The 21,407-nt window shown below is 38.5% G+C and overlaps 1 protein-coding gene across 2 annotated transcripts; it reads right to left on the reverse strand.

The window, feature by feature from the left end:
- Positions 1 to 1,106: 1,106 nt before the first annotated feature.
- On the reverse strand, positions 1,107 to 21,216 carry CLNS1A (chloride nucleotide-sensitive channel 1A). 2 transcript variants are annotated; one of them, XM_081241466.1, is made up of 7 exons: positions 21,023 to 21,216; positions 15,062 to 15,198; positions 10,599 to 10,700; positions 9,832 to 9,939; positions 7,919 to 8,092; positions 4,301 to 4,390; positions 1,107 to 1,877 (listed from the first exon to the last, which is right to left on the reverse strand). In XM_081241466.1, the coding sequence occupies exons 1-6, from the start codon at positions 21,145 to 21,147 to the stop codon at positions 4,323 to 4,325; spliced, it is 714 nt and encodes a 237-aa protein (XP_081097592.1). In that variant the 5' UTR covers positions 21,148 to 21,216; the 3' UTR covers positions 1,107 to 1,877; positions 4,301 to 4,322. The 2 variants fall into 2 exon arrangements, with proteins under 2 accessions (XP_081097592.1, XP_081097593.1); XM_081241467.1 differs by lacking the exon at positions 7,919 to 8,092.
- Positions 21,217 to 21,407: the final 191 nt, after the last annotated feature.

Below are 21,407 nucleotides of genomic sequence, written 5' to 3' on the forward strand. Positions count from 1 at the left end.
ATTCAAATAGAATTGCTAAGATTAGCCCATAAGAGTACCCGGACTGCTTACTGAAGAATGGATAAATGTCTAGCATAGAATTATGAGTGCTGCTGAGATTGGTAGCAGAGAAATTTGCGAACTTCCTGTGCTGTCTACTGAAACTTTAACACTGAAAACCCTGCAGTAAAAAGAAAATGTGCTTCCTTTCAGCTGCTGGTAGATGGTAAGGCTGAATGGTATTTGGGAGCATAGGCTTAAAAATCACAGCTCCCTATCTATGTGACCTCAAGTGTTACTTTACCTCTCCCTGTAACTCAGTTTCCTCATCTCTAAAGTGGGATCATAAAAGCACCTGTACCTCCTAAGGTGGTTAAGAATATTATACGCATAATGCATGTAAAGAACCCAGAACAGTACAGAGGTCTCAGTAAATTTCAGTTCCCATTTCCAAGCGACCTTTATATTTGCTTGTTGTAACAAATTCAGTATTTATGAGAGTCTGGTCAGGAAAAAGAATATTCGTTTTTTTCAGTCTACCATGCAAGATGAGGGAAACCAAGTAAAAGTGCTGAAAAGAACACTGGGCTTAGTGGTGACACACTAGTCACTAATTAGGCAAGTAACTGTGAATAGCTTTCCTAACCTATTTTTAAGGTCATAAAGTCCAAGTATAAACCTGTAATTACAAATCATCCTGATAACTATCCAGGTGTCTGTGAAAACAGGAAACTGAGAGTTGAAAAGTATGCCCTGAGAAATTACTCCTGATTCAAGTGGAAGCAGAAATCCCTTTGAAATGTGTTATGACCTTGCCCTACTAAACATTTGCCTGAAGCTCTAACTATACATTTTCTTACTTATTTCATGTTCATGTTCCCAACAAAAGTCAAACAAAAATAAGACCAACAAGATTCTCAGTTTTTGCCAACACTAATTTTTTAAGAAACATTTCTCATTAATGGTTTTAGTCAAGAATGAAAATGGGAGGGAAGTCCAAAAGGGAGGGGATATATGTATGTGTATGGCCGATTCATTCTGTTGTGCAGTGGAGGCTAACACAACAATGTAAAGCAACCATACTCCAATAAAAATTAATTAAAAAAAAAAGAATAAGAGCACAATAATATAGAAAACCTAGATTTATTTGTTAAGCTATTACAAAGACAAAACAATTATCTGAAGTACTTTGAGAACTTCACCCCAATTTCACTTGTTCTTTTACAGATACTGACCTAAGAGGTTGGGAATGAAAGGATATAACCTAAGAGGTTATAAGAGAACAGACTGGTGAAACATGGTGAAAGGAGCAAAGGCTAGGCAAAAGCACTTGTGTCAGTGGTAGTATGTGTGGCTGGGCTGTTTCTGAAGAGGCTCCCTAGAGTTAATTAATCTGGGTTCCTAATTAGTAAAAAGAAAAAGACCTTTATCCCTGCGGAGACTGTGCATAGGCCAGGATTTATCTGAGATCTCTGTTTTTCTTTTTTTAAGGAGTGAGGGTATTCTTAGGCCCTAAGGTGTATATCTTGTATTCAGCCCCTCTCTTTCCCATGCAGTCTACCTACACCTTCAAGTGCCAGTGCATTTCCACCATGTAGTCCTGCTAGGTTATGAGGATGCATATAGTGAAGGCAGGAATTATAAGCCTACAGAGGGTACACCTAGACACAAAGTTTTGGAGTAAATGATAAACTACAAATACCCTCTTGGTTAAGTTAATTCACCTTTGTTAATAAAGGTCATAGTTTCTTGTGCTGGCGACAACTTGTTGTCTCAGTATAATCTGTCTCAAGAAAGAACTGGTTCAGGTAAGTTTTGGAGAAGGAAAAAGACTTTCATCAATACCCACTCCACAGTGGAAGAGGCACCAAGTTCTCTCCTACAGTTATGAGCAGAATCTGAAAAACAAAAGGTTTACAGTGTTTATAATAATAATAGCTAATTTATTAAATGCCTAGTCAAGAGTGCCAGGGACTTAGATATATTATATCTCAGTCTTTGCAACAATCCTGCCAGGTATTTACTATCATCCTCATTTTTCAGAAGAGGTAACTGAGAATTAGAGAAGTTATACGCCTGTCCAAAGGCACACAGCTGGTACGTGGTAGAGTTGTGATTCCACTATTCATGTGCCTTCCCCTCCACCCTATCTCATGCATTGAGAGGTCCTAGTTCCATTATCTTGAAATTCTTAATAGTTGCATACACACTCTAATTATTCCTTGTTCACTCCTCAAAAGCAAATGTAATTTTAAATGATTAAAAATTTACAGACATTGTTTGGAATTGAGGTCAATTATCCAGATGAAGAACTTATATGAACTTTATGAATAAAGTATCTCTCTCCTCCAGCTGTAGCAGAAAATGAACGGAAAACAAATCATCAGCTCATTAGAAAGTTTGGGCTATTTTACAGTTATTTCACCATAAAATTGCATTACAAAGAATCCTCGCCAGGAAAATGCTGTAACATCCCATTTGTGTAACCAGTAGTGACATACCAAATAAGTTTCTCAATCTTATTAGTAGAGTAGTTGGTGTTCTCTGAATAGTCTGTTTTCAAGAAGAAATATGTTAAAGACAGATCAAAACATCTGTTTTCCAGTTTCAGTATAAGTTACTGAAAAAACCCATATGCTGTAAAGAATGTAATAAATAAGAATCTGAGAAATAAGGGAAGAAGACTTATATTGGTACTGAAAGATTTCCCATGAAGGAGAATAGTGAAATACTGACATCTGGAACTGTGAGATCTGAAAATTAATGTTAACAGAGCTCCAGCAACGTGAACACATGATTTTAGCTAACTGCAGAGGAGACATTGCTGATTTTAGACTATATGGCTACCAATGACAGAAGTAAATGTTGTGGAAATAAATATTTAAAGAAAGAGATATTAAATCACAGAACTCTTAAGATTATTTTCTAATAGTTCCACTGGCATCTAAGAGGAAGGCAGAGATCCATTATCACAATTCATGGTTACTATAAGAAGCGATGTTATATTCACAATGGCAATAATCTGGAAGGTAAATGGAACTTGAAAAACAAGGGATCTTACAACCTAATTGGATGACTGACAATGGTATAAAACTCAAGCCAAAATACATAAATCTTGCCATGTTATTACTATATGCTTTAATGAAACAAAGGACCTGGGTATAAGTACTCAAAGAATGGAAAACAGCTAGTATTCAAGAAAATGCTCTAAGGTCAGCAGTAGAAGGACACTGTAAAGGGGACAGTGGAACAACAATTTAACAGTGTAAAAATCTTAAGAGGTTTTTTTCTTTTTTCTTTGGCCATGCTGTACAGCTTGTGGGATCTTAGTTCCCGGACAGGATCAAACCCAGGCCCTCGGCGGTGAAAACACAGAGTCCCAACTGCTGGACTGCCAGGGTATTCCTGATCTTAGAGTTTTTAAAGGAAGGGTTGCTAATTACTAATCCTAGCTCAGTATGATATAAACTAGCTATACGACCTTCAGCTAGTATTTAACATATAGTTGAGATACTCAAACTGACAAAGGACAATTTATTTCTCAGAGTAGCATGTAACAAGTAAACAGTCAGGAACAAACTTCAGGCAAAGCTCATGAGAGGGTGTCAGAGGAGAGAAAATTGGCAGTGAACTCATGTCCCTCAAGAAAAGCAGGAATGAAGCAACTTGGGAAATGATAGCTTTTGGGCAACTGTATGTGGACTTGATATGGTTTGGCAAATCAGCCTTTAACACTGAAGTGCCTGGGACCTTGGTCCTCCATTACATTCAAAACGAGGGAAACTGATACAAGATTATGATTCAAGGCTTAAACTCAGGTTGGAATGACTTCTACTTCCTCCCTCAACTGAAAAGTAGTGAGTTGCAGCAAATCTCTGCTTTGTGTTTTTTGATGAGTATGTTAAGGTTTCAAATATCACAAGTGGGAAAAGGTGACTGAGCAGAGCAGGACATGACCTCAGGCTCTGTTGTTCCCACCTGAGCCAACCAGGGAGATCTCTGTTTCTGAACAAAGGGTAATGTCCTTCTCCTGATTCACTGAAGATGGGTATGTCTTATTCTTCCATGTACTCTCAATGCCTAGCATAGTGCTTGGCATGTAATAAGTGCTCAATAAATGTTAACCTGAACACCACCATGTTGGCAGATCTTGATTTCTTAGGGAAAAAACCTACACAATTTTAAATAATTTCATAAATGGATAACTAACATTTCTCCACAACTGCTAATTTTATAGAGTTCTCCTCAATTATGAAAATAAAAATCAATTATTTCACATGATTTTCATGTTCAGTGACAAGGGAGAAAATAAACTACTCACCCTAAAGCAGCATCAATCATTTTCAGTGATCAACATCTGCATCCTCAAACTGTCCAGCAACTGTTGGTGTAGTATCTACCTCCATCCCATCTGAAGAAAAAATTAACCACTGAGCAACAGTCTACTAAGCACTTCAGATAGGTAAAGATTCAGCTCATAGTTAGACCAGAAGGAAGCTAGTGCTCCCTGCTTGTAGGAGTTGCAGTTTCTTTCTCTTTTGAAAATTAAAAGTACCAAGGAACAAACTGAGAAAGAAAAATGCCACCTGTGGATTTAGGCCAAGTTAAAATTAGTCTATATATTTAACATTTACTTCGCAATTCTCAACCTGAACACTGAAAGAACACTAGGTAGGGACTTTCAAATGCAGTAAGCATCCATTGTTCTCTCTTCACAGAACAGTGCTAGGTGTTTACTGTGTGATTTTATGATATGAAGTCCTATCTTCATAAGCTTACAACATAATTCAGGAGGGAAGACTAAATAAGTAGAGCGAGGTTCTTATTTATCTCTTTTTCTTATCTCATTGAAAAAAAAAGGAGGGGGGAGGACAAGAAAAAAAAAAAAGGCCCTCTGGAAAGAGTTGCCTAAAGCTGCTTTCTCCACTTCTTCACTTCCCACTCACCCCTCAACTCTTTAGCCCACCACAGACTGGCTTCTGCCCGCAGCCCACTGGCACACCACCACCTTGATATCCAGCAGGGCATGCAAAAACAACACTTAATTCATCATCTTTCCACGTAGAAAATGCTTCTCTCTCCAAAGAGTCTTGCAAAAGGATACCTTTTACCTGCCCAACCCAGAAACCCCTACCATGCCTCTAACTTCTGTTGCTTCTATCTCTTAAATATCTCTCAAATCTGTTGTCTTTTTTTTTTTGGTGGTACGTGGGCTTCTCACTGCTGTGGCCTCTCCCGCTGCGGAGCATAATCTGTTGTCTTTTGACATGCACTGCCACTCCGTAATTTAGGCCACTATCTCTTATCTAATTTAAATCATAAAGTACTTAACAGGGTTTCTCTTCTTTCCTCTAGTATTTCCCTCTGCAATTCATTTTTTGTATCATAGCCAAAGTCATCTTCTGAAACACTAATCAAACTAAAATTCTTCAATGGTTTCCCAATGACCTACGCATAAGTTGAAATTCGTTAACACAGCTTTCAAGTTCCTTTAATATACAGCCCAGTTCACTACTCCACCTTTATCTGTTGCTATAATAACTACCCTTCACACTCAGAGTTCCAGACATATGAACTTTCAGTTCCCCAAAGCTAAATGGTCTCTTTAACCTTTGCACATGACTGATCCCTTTACCTGCCTCTCTCCCCAAACTGTATGCAATCCCTCTTCACTTGGTTCATTTTTATTCATCTTTAGATTCTGGCTTAAATGTCACTTACTCCATGAAGTTTGAATCTCTCCCTGACTATCCAAGCTGAGTGACAGGCCCAGTCTCTGATTCCACACTTCCTCAAGTCTCCCCTATATCTCAATGCTGTATCACAATGTACTATAACTACCTAATTAGTTAATTTATTTTTCTCTCCACTAGATTGTCATTGATAGATATAACCGCATCTCTCTTGAGCACTCCTGTATTCTCTGTACCTGGCACTGTAGCTCAACAAACACCTCTTACATAAACAAACACACAAAGCACTGAAATGCCAGCAGTAGAAATTTCACCTTGTATATATCTAAACATCATGTTGTACACCTTGAATATATACAATTTTTATTTTAAAAATAAATTAAAAAAAAGAAAATGCACAGGTCAAATAAATAAATGGCAAAAGAGTGATATGGGTACCCAGGACTTTAGAAGATAGAGAATGGTACAGGCTGAAGAAGTTTTATATATAGGCAAGTCTCCATACACTAATGAGGCTTAGGAATACAAGTCCACAAATCTCACTTTAGCAACAAGTGTTTGTGACCTTAAAATCACTTGCTACAAAGCATCAAATAAGGAATTTTACAATTAAAAACAACAAAAAACCTTCAGTGATGAAAGATTTTTCAATGTCCAAGGGTACTCTTCAGTTAATCATTATAATAAAAAAAGTAATATCTTGAATTCTTTCAGCTAAGAGTTTGGCAGAGCACTAGACATCACCTGAGCCATCTCACCCTGAAGTCTGTGTTGGAGGCTCACCATCTAGGGCTTAAAATGGAGAGGAGACATAAGGAAACACAGTGTGACCCAAAACCTAAGTTTTTCCAAATTAAATATCCCAGAACTTCAGGACCCCCAGGCCAGAATGCTATGTGCATGGAGATACTGATCACAACATTATGAGAGAAACTTAAATGTACCAATAAAAGAAAAACTATGGTAACCCTCTTTAAGAACATTCTGCATCACTAAAAATTAGAAGTATTAAGACTGCGCAGCAACATAAAATACTGAAATGAATACATATAAGATGCAAGAAATGCTCACAACAGTGCCTGGCATATTGTTTTTGCATATTAGTTCATTTAATCCTCTTACCACTTACTAGCTATGTGCCCTCAATCAAGTTATGTGACCTTTCTGTGCCTCAGTTTCTTCATCTGTAAAATGGGGATCATAACAGCATCTACCAGAGGGTTCTTGGAAGGATTCAATGAGCAAATATATATAATGTGCTTGAATCAGGACCTGGCAAATAAGAGCACTATCTAAACTTTATTGAGGGTAGTAGGAACAAGACTGAAGACAAGTGGGGCAGAGACACAGCTGTCTCTTCAGAGTCAGAGAGAAGAGTTTGAACTTCATATGGTGAGTATCAGACAATCACTGAGGGGACATCCTTACACAGGGATGACACACAGTGTTCTCAGAAGATTAATATGGCACAATGAGCTGGAGGAAGGAATGACTGAGGCAAAAAATTTACTATTGTAAATCCAGTGTGAGAAGAAAAGGGCCTAGGTGTGAAGGACAGCAGTAATTATAGCAAAGAGATCTGAAAAGTCATTGAAAGGAAAAATCCATAGAACTCAGTATTGGACTGGATAAGGGAAAAAATGGTAAAGGCTAAGTCAAAAATCCATAGAACTCAGTATTGGACTGGATAAGGGAAAAAATGGTAAAGGCTAAGTCAAAAGAAATACGTTAAGATTCTAATTGAAATAGGACACGTAGAAAAGGGAACCAGTCTAGTAGGTAAAATATTTACAAAGTGGCTTACAAATATGAGACAAATGAAACAAACAGTTAAAGCCACTTGTGTAAGGTTCAAATGTCTGTCACTAAAAGAAAACCCAAGTTTCTTGAATGCTGTCTAGCCCTCTTAATCAACTGACTAGTTTTGCACATAATCATGCAGGAATTCATTTAAAAAATTAAAATGGCACCATCAATGTGTGCCTGCACATACACTTACATAAGCAAGCAAACAAAAAGACTGGAAAGATATGCAGCAGCAAAGTCACAGATGTCTCTCAATTAGAATTCTACTTGATTTTTCATTTCTTCTTTGCCTGTGCCCATTAAAAATTTTTTGACTATGAACATAGATTATCTTTGTAGTTAGGGAAAAAAGTTAAAAAAAAATTTTTACATAGAATTCCCATTCTATGTAATTCTATGTTTGCTTCCTATGCTATAAAGAGTTAATTCTGTGTACTCACCTTCATAATCTCTTATTGAATCTTCTGTCCGGACTCCAGCCATGTTATACTGGCTGCTCACAGACTGAGAAAGCATTCCTTCTAATCTCTCCAGTGTGGCTTGGCCTTCTGCTGTTAAATGGGATAATCCTTCTTCATAGGTATAAAATGTAGGGATGTCCCCCTGCCCTTGTTCTAAATAAATAAAAAGCTTTTAAGCTACTAAAAAACAATTAGAAAAAAAAAAGATAATCAATAATGTACTTACTGAAGGTAAGCTAAAATGAAAAAAGGCTCCCAGGAAAACACTCAACATTCATTTAACATACATATATCAGCCATCTGTTGAAGACAGAGATACAAAGAAAATGTCTCTACTCTCTAGGATGAGAAGGGATTCCAAGACATAACAAGCCAGTAAACAGCAATTCCCAAAGAATCAAATGTCCAGAGACTAGAAGGAAAAGAGGGTGTTCCTAAGGTTAGGGAGTCTTGGATTATCCCAAGGTGGGAATTTTACACATGAGTGTTTTTTACTGATTAAAATACATGCTCCTTCTAAAAAATCAGAAATTCTGAGGACTTCCCTGGTGGTCCAGTGGTTAAGAATCCATCTTGCAACGCAGAGGACGCTGGTTCGATCCCTGGTCAGGGAACTAAGATCCCATATACCGCAGGGTAACTAAGTCCATGCACTGCAACTACTGAGCCTGCACCCCACAACTAGAGAGCCCGCATGCCTCAACTAGAGAGCTCGTGCACTGCAACTAATGAGCCAGTGCACTCTGGAGCCTGTGTGCCACAACAAGAGAGAAGCCCACAAGCCACAACTAGAGAAAAGCCCACACACCACAACTAAGACCCAACGCAGCCAAAAGTTAATTAATTAATTTTAAAAACATCAGAAATTCTGGAAAGTACAGGATTAAAAAAATTAAATTGGGACTTCCCTGGTGGCACAGTGGTTAAGAATCCGCCTGCTAATGCAGGGGACACGGGTTTGAGCCCTGGTCCGGGAAGATCCCACATGCCGTGGAGCAACTAAGCCTGTGTGCCACAAGTACTGAGCCTGTGCTCTAGAGCCCGTGAGCCACAACTACCGAGCCCGCACGCCTAGAGCCAGTGCTCCGCAACAGAAGAAGCCACTGCAATGAGAAGCTCGCGCACCCCAACGAAGAGCAGCCCCCACTCGCCGCAACTAGAGAAAGCCCACGTGCATCAACGAAGACCCGATGCAGCCAAAACAAATAAATTTATTTTAAAAAAACTTTAATTACCCCAAAATCTCAGCAAAGATGAGAATGCATTTAGATATATAAAGGGGAATCCCAGAAATGAGTGTTCTCAGGCCAGGAAGTGGTACATATGGAGGAAAACGCTTTAGAGAGCCAAACTTGTATACATGAGACCAGTGGGAAAAAGAAAAGAGAACAGCAGGCACCTCAAGTAACAAGACTCTACACCAAGCTAGTGACTGCATTATGCTCTGGGGAGGTAAAGGGAGATATTCTTAGATAAATCAAGTATGGTTCTGGGAAAAAGAAATTACTTTGGCAATGAGGTGTTTGATGGAATATGTTAAAGATGTAGATGATACAGGTTCCAAGCAATGGAGAGAGAAGGTTTGTTTTCTGAGAGCAACTTGATCAACTTAAAAGACTCTCCCGACTACCAGCTATCCTATCATTTTCTTTCCTTCCATTTATCTCTATCCACTTTCTCCCCTGAGTAATCTCTATTTTTTGCTCTCAAGCCTCAGAAGCCCATGAAATTTTCTAATTTGGCTTAGACATGAATTGTGCCATTCGCTTTAATTAAAAACCAAGCTATATGGATACTTAGAGATATAAAGAACTATAATCCCATATCCTATACAAATAGATGCTTAAAATGAAACACATACACAAACACTTAAAAAAATCCACTTCACTAACCATGTGCTTCCACATCGTATTCTTCTCCATCGTAATCATCTGAATCTTCATCCTCAGGATCTGGATGCAAAGCCTGGCATTCACACATTGCAGTGAACATGGCCTCCACTGAACAAGTAAATTAAAAATTCCTAATTAATTTTTTTCTGACCAATGTACAATAAAAATTTAATAAAATAACCATCAGGGCAAATAAATTTAATGAGTAGACAAGAGGTATACTAGGGTCACAGCATTTATAAAACCCCAAATTCCAAGGAGAATCAATCTTGAAAAGTGCTTGACAGCAATGGACACACCACAAAAGAATAAGAGTTCACTTTGAAACATTACTGACATCCCTTCATGCCTGGCTGGATTTTTCTAAAAAAAAGTGTCCGTGTCCTGGTCAGACCACTGGCCTCAGGGTGAAGCCCCTCAGCTGGCAGGGCTCTTTCCAGCTATCCTGGCATCTTCCACTTTGGAAATGCCATGAGTCCTCTGTCCTCTACCCAGTGAGATTCACAGTCAACAGCATCAAGTCCATAAAACTAACATATACTCCTCCACTCACAGAACATACCAGGCAACATGGCATCCACTGTACTACCACTTCATTCACAATCTTTATATTAATAGTTATCTGGTCCTCAATGATATTACAGATGCTAAAAGGAAGAAAAAGCAACAGAACAGAGGTAATGAGGGTAAAGCTAAGTGTGTGGGGGGAGGGATGAGGGAATGCTTCGTACTTAAAGGGAAGAGAGTCAACTCCACAGAATACTCACAGGCTGATCTATCACTAGGCACAAATCTAAATTCAGCAATAGGTTCAATATCGTCATCACTGTCTTCCTCTTCTTCATCAGCAACAGATTCTTTTGATTCTTCTAGAAAGGGAATAGAAAAATAGCTTTTTAATGATGTTATTTGTTTTCAAAAACAGAAGCCTAAAAGAATCTCTTAAAGGATGCTTACTGATATATCTCAGTACTGCAATTTTTTACTTCAAATTATAAGAACATTGTTATTTTAGAGCTAAAAAAGACTCTGGATAGTCTCTCTGGTCTAGTCACACTATACTTTGAGTCCTAGGGATTCCAAGCCCCAACGTCATGGTGGGGGTGAGGAAACCTGTACAGTCAGGCCTCTATCAAGTAGAGTTCCATTGTCATGTCTGCTTCTTTCACCTTGAAGCAAGGGGTTCAGCAGCAGTTTGTAAACCACTGATGTGATTCATCACCAACAATTTACAGATGAGAAAACTAAGGCCCATGAAAGTTAACTGACCCAAAAGATAAATTAACAAAGTCTGTTGGCAAGAAAAAAATACAAATGTTCAATAAAGAGAACTAGCACATGCTGCTGGTGGAAGGGGAAATTGCTAAAACCATTCCAGACATGTGTTTATCCTACTACCCAGAAATTCCTCATTTAAGTACATATTATGTACACAAGGAGTCTGTACATGAATGTTTACTGAACTACTATATGTACTATAGAAAACATAAAAAATAAATTAATTAATTAAAAAAAGGAAATAGATGTATTGTAACCTGGTCATACTATGTTTGAGAGATAGCAGCTGAAAGTGAATAAATGTGAATTATATGTACCAAAATGAAGAGATTTTAAAATATAAGTGAGTGAAAGAGCTCGTTGCAGAATATATATAATACCACTTACATTAAAAATTTAAACACAAAAGAGAACCATTATAGTGCTTATGGGTATAGACATATTCAGTAAAAATCTAAAAGCATAGACAAGAAGGACACACACCATCTTTAAGATGAACTCTGGAGACAGAGTTAAGAACGAAATGGGGAGGGATACAAAAAAGATTTCTGTAGTATTAATATAGTTTTATTTCTTTTAGACTAGAGTAATTATGAAAAATGTTAGAATCTACACTGGATATTAAATAATGGAAATTTTTTATTATTCTGTACTCTTCAATGTTTGAATTACTTCATAATAATAACTTTTTTTAAAAAGGTCAATAAAACACTTAAAAAGACCCCAAAACCACCAAAACATGTTCAACCAATCATCTTAAAAATATAACTTTTGGGGCTTCCCTGGTGGCGCAGTGGTTGAGAGTCCGCCTGCCGATGCAGGGGACACGGGTTCGTGCCCCAGTCCGGGAGGATCCCACATGCCGCGGAGCGGTTGGGCCCGTGAGCCATGGCCGCTGAGCCTGCACGACTGGAGCCTGTGCTCCGCAACGGGAGAGGCCACAACAGTGAGAGGCCCGCGTACCGCCAAAAAAAAAAAAAAAAATATATATATATATATATATATATATATATATATATATATATATATAACTTTTGTTTAGCATATTACAGTTACCATTTTGAAAAAAATATTAATTCTCCATATAGATGAAGATAAGGTAGAGAGGTACTGAAAGTATAAACTTTCTGGAAAGCAACTTGACAATATATGTTAAGAGCTTTAAAAATATTTACCTTTAATGCAGCAATTCTACTCATAGGAACCAATAATAAGGGGTTATCCACTAAATTTTTTTTACCTTTTATAAGTCATACAAGTTCACTGCAGAATAATGAAAAAATACAGATAAGCAAAAAAGGAAAAAAATTTAAATGGCCACTGTTAGCAGTTTTAAATAGATTTAATAGGACGTCTTCTATCCTGTTTCTAATGTTATTAAATTGTCAAATATAATAGAGGTGTCTTCTGTAAAAAGTAAAATACAAAAATATTGGAGAGTTCCAAATAATTCTAAGTAGTTGAATACATTATGGTACTACCAAACTTTTTCAATGCATTTAAAAAAACAGAATAGTATCATATTGTAACTATTATTCTATAACTGAATGGATATCACTTTTCAAATTACAGAAGTAATTCAGACCCAGCAATCCCACTCCTGGGCATATACCTAGAGAAAGCCGTAATGCAAAGAGATACATGCACCCAATGTCCACTGCAGCACTATTTACAATAGCCAGGACACAGAAGCAACCTAAATGTCTATCAACAGAGGAATGGATAAAGAAGATGTGGTATATATATACAATGGAATATTACTCAGCCATAAAAAGGAACAAAATAGTGACATTTGCAGAGACGTGGATAGACCTAGAGACTGTCATACAGAGTGAAATAAGTCAGAAAGAGAAAAACAAATATCGTATAATATCGCTTGTATGTGGAATCTAGAAAAATGGTACAGATGAACTTATTTGCAAAGCAGAAATAGAGACAGATGTAAAGAACAAACTTACAGATACCAAGGGCGGAGGGGGAGTGGGATGAATTGGGAGATTGGGATTGACATATATACACTACTATATATAAAATAAATAACTAATGAGAACCTACTGTATAGCACAGGGAACTGTACCCAGTGCTCTGTGGTGACCTAAATGGGAAGGAAATCTAAAAAAATATATGTATATATGTATACATATAACTGATTCACTTTGCTGTTACAGCAGAAACTAACACAACATTTTAAAGCAACTATACTCCAATAAAAATTTTAAAAAAAAAAGTAATTCATGCTGGTATAAAAATAAGTAAGAGTCAAGACGGATTCAAAGGAAAAAGTCCCTACCCTCTAGTCCTCTCCCTAGACATAACTACTATTAATTAACACCTTCTTTTATATCTGCAGGAATCTATCTGAAGGCAGTAAACAGAAATGTAATATAGCATTTTTACAATTAGGAAAAGAAAATACTACCATGACAAACACTCATCATCTCATGCTAGATCATAGTAGTGTGTGCCATACTCTGTCTCCTTAAAACTTTCTAAATTTTCAAAAATGGGAATGTATTTTTAGTCATTTTAAAAATAATCTAACGTTCTCAACAATAAGCTGATGGTCCACTTTAGAGGTTAATGGAGGTAAGCCAAAGAGAAAAAAAAAGTCTGAATCAGGACCAGAGGAACAAAGGCTGGGAAAATAGGATCCACACCTGTATAACAATATAAATGTTCATCTTATATCTGAAACCATATTAAAATCTCAAATTGAAGGAGCAATAGCTCAACAGGCAAACTCATGGGATTGTCTCTTATGTGCTATTTCAAAGAAAAGCAACCCACTATTTTAAAAGAAAAAGTTTACTAAAGATGTGACAATTGTCCTTTCAACCCCTAAGTTCATTTCTACAAAAGATGAACATATTAAACTAACACAATATACTATATAAACTTCTTATTTAGTTATACTTACAAAAATCAAGCACAAGATTCTATGTCGTGCCTAACTTGTTTTTCATTCAGAATTCTTACAACTTATTGTGGACAGCCTAAATAAATGGATTTTTTAAATCTTTCTTGCTTCTTCTTTCATCAACTACACTAGATTTTTATGAATCTTTGTATTTTATGCAAGACTTGGGAATCCTGTACCCTAGGGTTTCTCAACCATGGCACTACTGACATTAGGACTGGTTAATTCTTTGTTGTGGGAGCCTGTCCTATGCATTGTAGGATGTTTAGTACCATCCCTGGCCTCTAACTAGATGCCAGTAGCACTCCTCTCCACCTCTAGTCATGACAATCAAAATGTCATTGCCAAATACGGGGGGAGGGCAACATGTCCACCATTGAGAACCATTTCTGTAACAAAACAAAACATGTTCTATCCTAAACTCTTAGAAGCAAAGTACACTGATCCAAGCCTCTAAGGATGCCAAATGTAAATGTCTTTACAAAGAGAAAGAATAAACAGTTAAACTCAAGAGGAAAAACTAGAAATACAAACGCACAATAGCTAAATAATTCTAAGTGCAAGTATATAGAAAATACAAGGCAGTGCCCATGGGCTTCCCTGGTGGCACAGTGGATAAGAATCTGCCTGCCAATGCAGGGGACATGGGTACGATCCCTGGTCCAGGAAGATCCACATGCCGCAGAACAACTAAGCCCGTGCGCCACAACTACTGGGCCTGCGCACCTAGAGCCCGTGCTCCGCAACAAGTGAAGCCACTGCAATGAGAAGCCCACGCACCACAGCAAGGAGTAGGCCCCGCTAGCCGCAACTAGAGGAAGCCCATGTGCAGCAACAAAGACCCAACACAGTCAAAATTAAATAAATAAATATTTTTTAAAAAGGCCAAATTATTTTACTGTGCTGAAATTTTGCTTAAGAAAGTATTATCCAAAATAAGTCAATTGATCATTACATTGATTATGATCAGAGACTGCTTTTTGAAATATAATATACTACCAAAGGAAGCTCAAGGTTAAATAATACCATACATACCTCCAAATTTGGCATTCACCATAACATACAAATGCTCTCGTGGATAGGCATTTAGGTCCCTGGACACCGCATGCAAACTAATGGTGGGGTATTCCAGTGAGAATCCTAATCCAGAGCCATCTAACCAAGACAGGCGGCTGAAAAACATGTTTTAAGTAGATTATTTTCAGAACTTAAATCCTAATTTAATGTCCTAATGTTTATAAAAGTTCAGCTTGGACACTTTTATACATGTGAATAAATTCAAGCATACTGTTTAGAAATATTCCTAAAATAAGAAAATTCAACAGCAGGAATTGAATTTCTTTAAGACCAATTCTGTTATAGTTTATTTTCTTCTATTCACACAGATTTGAAATGCAATTTTTCTTAAGTCACAGAAAAGTGACTGTGTGTTTCTATGCCTTTTTATGCTTGTTCGTATTTGGAATGTCTTCAGGCACCTTTTTTGCTTTTGCAAATCCTCTTCATTTGAATAAGTCTCAGCCTCTCCAAGAGCCCTCCCTACAATTATTCCAGTCCATAATGACCTCTTCTTTTTCTAAACTGTACTTATGCTCAGTAATATACTATTGAGCACCTAACTCTGTGGTAAAGATTCTTATATGTACCCTGACAGAACGTGAGCTACTCGACAAAACTTGTCATATTCTTTTATTTAACAGTCTTCAAAACCACTACCATAGTGCTTAGCATGTAAGTATCCAATAAATACCTAGAAATCACTAATTTCTCCACTAATCCTACATTAAATGATATACACATGAAATGGCTGTAATCATACCACAAGCTGGAAAATAATCATCACACTGAAAGGCAGACTTTATGAAGCCTTTCATTTATTCTGCAGCTTTAACAGAAAGCCACAAATAAGCAACATCTAGTTTTCCCTCAAAAGTGGTCTAATGCAAATATTTTATTGGTATAACAAAGGAAATATATCAAGAAAATCTGTAGTTTGAGTTTTAAGCAAGGACTGGCTAATTTTTTGGTAATACTTCACCACTTAGCAGGAAAAAAAGTAGGAAAAAGATGCTTAAGAAACCACAAAAAAATGTTAATGCAATATAGTGGTTGCACAGGGCTGGAGGAAAATAGAAAGTGACTGCTAATGGGTGTCAGTTTTTGCAGGGGGAATGAAAATATTCTAAAATTGATTGTGTTGGAAATTCCCTGGCGATCCAGTGGTTAGGACTAGTCACTTTCACTGCCAGGGCCCGGTTCAATCCCTGGTCGGGGAACTAAGATCCCACAAGCTGCGTGGCGTTGCCAAAAAAAATAAATTAATTAAAAATTAAAAATAAATAAAATTGTGTTGATGGCTGCACAACTCTGTAAATAGATTAAAAAACATTTAATTGTATACTTCAAATACATGGATTGCATGCTATGTGAATTATCTCAGTGAAGCTTTTCTTTTAAAAAGAGGTTAACGCAATAAAACCCCCATATCGTGCTATTTTCTATACAACTCTAACAAGCCTGGTGGTCTTATTTCTAATGAAGCAAAAACAAATACAATAGTAGAACCTAGGACTCCCTTGTGCAGGAACAATGACAGCACAGCAGTCTGAGAGCATTCATATCCGATGTAAGGCGAGGTTGAACTTTATACCTTAGTCCCCAAAGGAAATCAACGTCTAATAGCATAAGTGTGTAACATTTGACCCTCACTTATCAAAAGCAAAGGAAGAATTCGATTGTGGTAAAACTGTACAACTCTGTAAATACACTAAAACATAAGGAACTGTACACTAAAAAAAAGGAAAAGCAAAAAATTATGCACTGTCATTTACAAAGATTTCCATTCAACATGCTTATTAAAAAAAGAGATAAAGAAAACCTGGGAAGCTTAAAGTGATAAATCTTAAGATGCTTAAAGTGGTAAAAGCTCTACAAATGATTTTCCAGAAAGACTCATCCCATTGGGTCCAAAGAAATAGATTTTATTATTGTAATTGGATTGTGTGTGTTCTATGGGCCTTTCCTCCACTGCTTTCCTCTTAATGTGGAGAAGAAATAGTGCTCATGTATCACAGAAATATTGCCAGTCCCTTACTAAAACTGTATTACTTTAAGCAAATAAACTCCTTTTTCTCAGCTCAGTAACCCCCTGGCATTATCACAAGTCAGAAAGGAGTATTCCAAATTTCGGTGTCCAAAATGATTTGAAATACCAAAGCCACAAAACTTTCTTTAATGATTCAATTAGGAGATGGAAAAACTGAAATATAAGCATAGATTCAGTGCCTATAAATTATGGCTTTCACTTTAAAAAGCACATAATAATTACTCTGTAGTTCCTTACTGCTGGCAGAACACAAATGCTACCTCACCACAGCATTTCCTATGGAGTTCTCATAATCTTATATAGGAACATGGATTATGTACTCTACAGAAGAAAGTTTCAGTTAAAAGCAACGTTCACTCTGATTACTAAGTTTTCATTTTTATTTATTCTCTTTTCATATATTCTAGAAGAAAAGCCCTCAAAACCAAAATATCTAACTATGCCCAGTCCCAAAGAAACCATGAGTCACATAAGGGAAAATCAAGAATCAGGAAGCCAGTAAAGACGCAAAGGAATGTTTTGCTAATCTCCAATGCTTTTGCAGAAGAATATCACTGTACTTTATTGCTGGCATGGGGAGAAAAACGGGACAGAAAGGTAAGAGGGATCTTGAATTTGGGCTGGCTTAATTATTTGGTTTTAAATTAATTTTGGAATAAGATATAAAAAGAGCATAACTTATAAGTTTAAGATACCTATTTTTAATTTAATAAATATTTTATTTCACTTGTTTCAAATGATCTATTTTGAATGATTCATGCCTCTGTTCCCTTCCTTATTTGGAAAAACATCAACTTTCTATGAAAACTAAGCTTTGAAAACAAGCCCAAGAGTTCTAAATCTCTCAATACACATCTGAAAAACTACCTAAAACCAAATCAGACCCTGTTCCTCTTTGCCTAAAATCCTAAAATAGTTTCCGCAAAACCTTTGGGATATAAACTAAGCTCATAAACATGACTCCCTCCTTCTCCAGCTTTATTATGTTTCCACTCTTTCTCCCTCGGTCCCTCAGATGAAGAACTGAACTGTGTGTGTGCATGTGTGCACACAGATATATACCCTGGCACACACAATACTGTTTCTCACCATTGTCTCTGAACATTCTGTTTCTTCTAATTAGAATGTTTCCTCTTAGCCCCACCTCATTCACCTGACTGTTAATCCTCAATTGTCACATCCTCTAGGAAGCCTTCCCAGTTTGTCGAGATCTTGAGTCTATCAAGATTTGGAAATGCTAGGTGGGAAAGAACAAAAAGGGAAAGAGACCAAGGAGGTAAAGCTAACAATCAGTAGAGGGAAGAACAACAGTGTCCAAGGTAGTGGTAATATTCTATTCTTAACCTGGAGGTGTTATGCAGGTGTTAGTTTAATTATAATTCCTAAACCATATATTTATAATTTATATTCTTTTTGTATGTATATTTTATAAAAATAGTTTCTTAAAGAAAAAGATTTGGGGGCTTCCCTGGTGGCGCAGTGGTTGAGAGTCCGCCTGCCAATGCAGGGGACACGGGTTCGTGCCCCGGTCCGGGAAGATCCCACATGCCACGGCGAGGCTGGGCCCGTGAGCCATGGCCGCTGAGCCTGCGCGTCCGGAGCCTGTGCTCCGCAGCGGGAGAGGCCACAGCAGTGAGAGGCCCGCGTACCGCAAAAAAAAAAAAAAAAAAAAAGAAAAGATTTGTTAGTGAAAAGTTGAAATAAGTAAATTTTTTAAACAGATAAGAGCTAAAAAGGAGTTTGTACTTCCTCAGTGTGATAACTGTATTGTGGTTATACAAGAGAATGTCCTTATTTTTCGATTTTTTTTTTTTTTTTTTTTTTTTTTTGCGGTACGCGGGCCTCTCACTGTGGTGGCCTCTCCCGTTGCGGAGCACAGGCTCCGGACGCGCAGGCTCAGCGGCCATGGCTCACGGGCCCAGCCGCTCCGTGGCATGTGGGATCTTCCCGGACTGGGACACGAACCCGTGTCCCCTGCATCGGCAGGCGGACTCTCAACCACTGCGCCACCAGGGAAGCCCTATTCTTAGATTTTTGCTCAAGTATTTACATGTGAAGTGATGACATGTCTGCAACTCTCAAAAAGCTCAGAAAAAAAAGAGAAAGAGGTAAATGTGACAAAATGTTAACAAATGATGGATCTTTTTTTTTTTTTTTTTTTTCTTTTTGCGGTATGCGGGCCTCTCACTGTCGTGGCCTCTCCTGTTGCGGAGCACAGGCTCCGGACGCGCAGGCCCAGAGGCCATGGCTCACGGGCCCAGCCGCTCCGCGGCATATGGGATCCTCCCAGACCGGGGCACGAACCCGTATCCCCTGCATCGGCAGGCGGACTCTCAACCACTGCGCCACCAGGGAGGCCCCAAATGATGGATCTTTGCAAAGGAGCCACGGGTATTAATTAACAACGCTTGCAACTCTTCTTTAGGTTTGAAATTTTTCCAAATGGAAAGACAAGTATAGGACCTTCCCAAAACAGGATTTATATTATAGAAGAGTGAACACACAGAGAAGCCATGGAGAAAAAGGGGATTGAGTAGGGGCTAGGAACATATCTGTGTTCCACTTTCCACCCCTTAAAAGAAATTGCTCTTCCAAGATCACTGAAGGTCTCCTTGTCAATACCCAATAGGTACTTTTCAGATATGATTTTATTTGACTGCTCCTCTCTCTTTTCTCAAGTCTCTTCTATAACCTACCTCTTAGTGTAGATGTGTCCCCAAGGTTCTACCCTTGGTCCTCTTCTCTTCTTGGGTATCTAATCTATCCATCTTTAACACCACTCTCCCAAGAAACATGCTCATATGTGCAACTAATCCACACATATACAGACCAAACTCATCCCCCACACTTGCTTTTCCTCCCCTCCATATTTCCTATCTCAGTGACTGGCCAAAAGCCTAAGCTTTGCTCAGTGACTAGATTTCCTTATAAACCAAGGGTTCTTTACATCTTTTTGTGCCCTCTGTGGTAGTCAGAATTTTGGCCCCCATGACTCCAATATCCCCTTGGTGTCAAACCTGTGAATGTGTTATGTTACAAGGCAAAAGGGACTTTGTGTATGTAATTTAGATTACTAATCAGTTGACAATAAAATAGAGGCATTATCCTGGATTATCTGTGTGGGTCCAATATAATCATGTGACCTCTTAGAAGCAGAGAATTTTCTCTGGATGTAGACAAAACTGATGCAGAAGTCAGAAAGATGTGAAGGACAGAAGGATTCAATGTGTCACTGTTGGCCTGAAGATGAATGAAACCGTATATAATGGAAATGGGAACCTCTATTCTACAATCTCAACATTTAAGACAAGTCTATCTGACTGTGAAAGTACAAAGTGCCCCAGGTACCCAAACAAAAGGGCAATTCCTTCTAGGAATGAAAATGAGAGTCAGGTCTTTCTGGATATAACCCCAACATGCGTGGCGTTGAAGGTGTTCCTCTCCCCACCCATACCTACAGAAGAAAACCTATACTCCTTAACCAAACTTTAAAAATACCGCATAATCTGCTCTAAACCTACATATCCTGCTCAGGGCAACACCTCCCTCTCCTGTTCATCGAGAAGGCAGGCACACTGATGACTCTAACTCAGGGCCTGGAAACTCAAAACCTTAAAATGAGACCTTGAATAAAGAGCAACACCCCACCAGACCTCCGGTAAACAGGCGGGTGAAAAGCATAATGAATGAGGAGAAAAAAAGGCTCCGAGGAAACGACACTGGAACAGTCGAATCTTACCCCAGCAGAAGCACCCCCAAGGGAACGCGGAGCACGCGCTTCCCCGCCCCGCAGCCCCAGAGGTCGTGGTGTCGCCCCGCTCCTCCGCACCGCCCGCGCCCGGGGGGAAGGAGGCGCGCAGGAAGCCAGCACTCGGGACCAGAGACCCTACCTCTCAGTGATATAAAGGGTGCCGGTGCCGAGGCTTTTCCCGTTCAGCACGGCCTCAGTATCTGGCTGCTGCTGCCGGAGCCCCTCAGCCGACCCAGGCGGCGGGAAACTTTTAAGAAAGCTCATTGCAACAAGGAGCGTAGAGAAACGAGTCAGCAGCGAACTAAAGCACAGCAATCTCGGTTCGCCGCGTCCCGCCCCGGAAGCGGTAGCAATTACTCCGGAAGAGCAAAGTCTTTGCCCCGGAAATTCTAGCTCCATCTACCATAGAAATGAGACGTTCTAGGGCAAACTCTCGGAGGCCTGAGAGGACCGAGTTTGTCACGTGACTCCCTTTCCTCTCTCCCTCCCATTTCTGAGGCTTCAGGCTTGTGATAACGGACTGT

This window comes from Mesoplodon bidens, assembly GCF_964165515.1.
Source record: "Mesoplodon bidens genome assembly, chromosome: 7".
In the NCBI taxonomy this organism is placed as follows: domain Eukaryota; kingdom Metazoa; phylum Chordata; class Mammalia; order Artiodactyla; family Ziphiidae; genus Mesoplodon; species Mesoplodon bidens.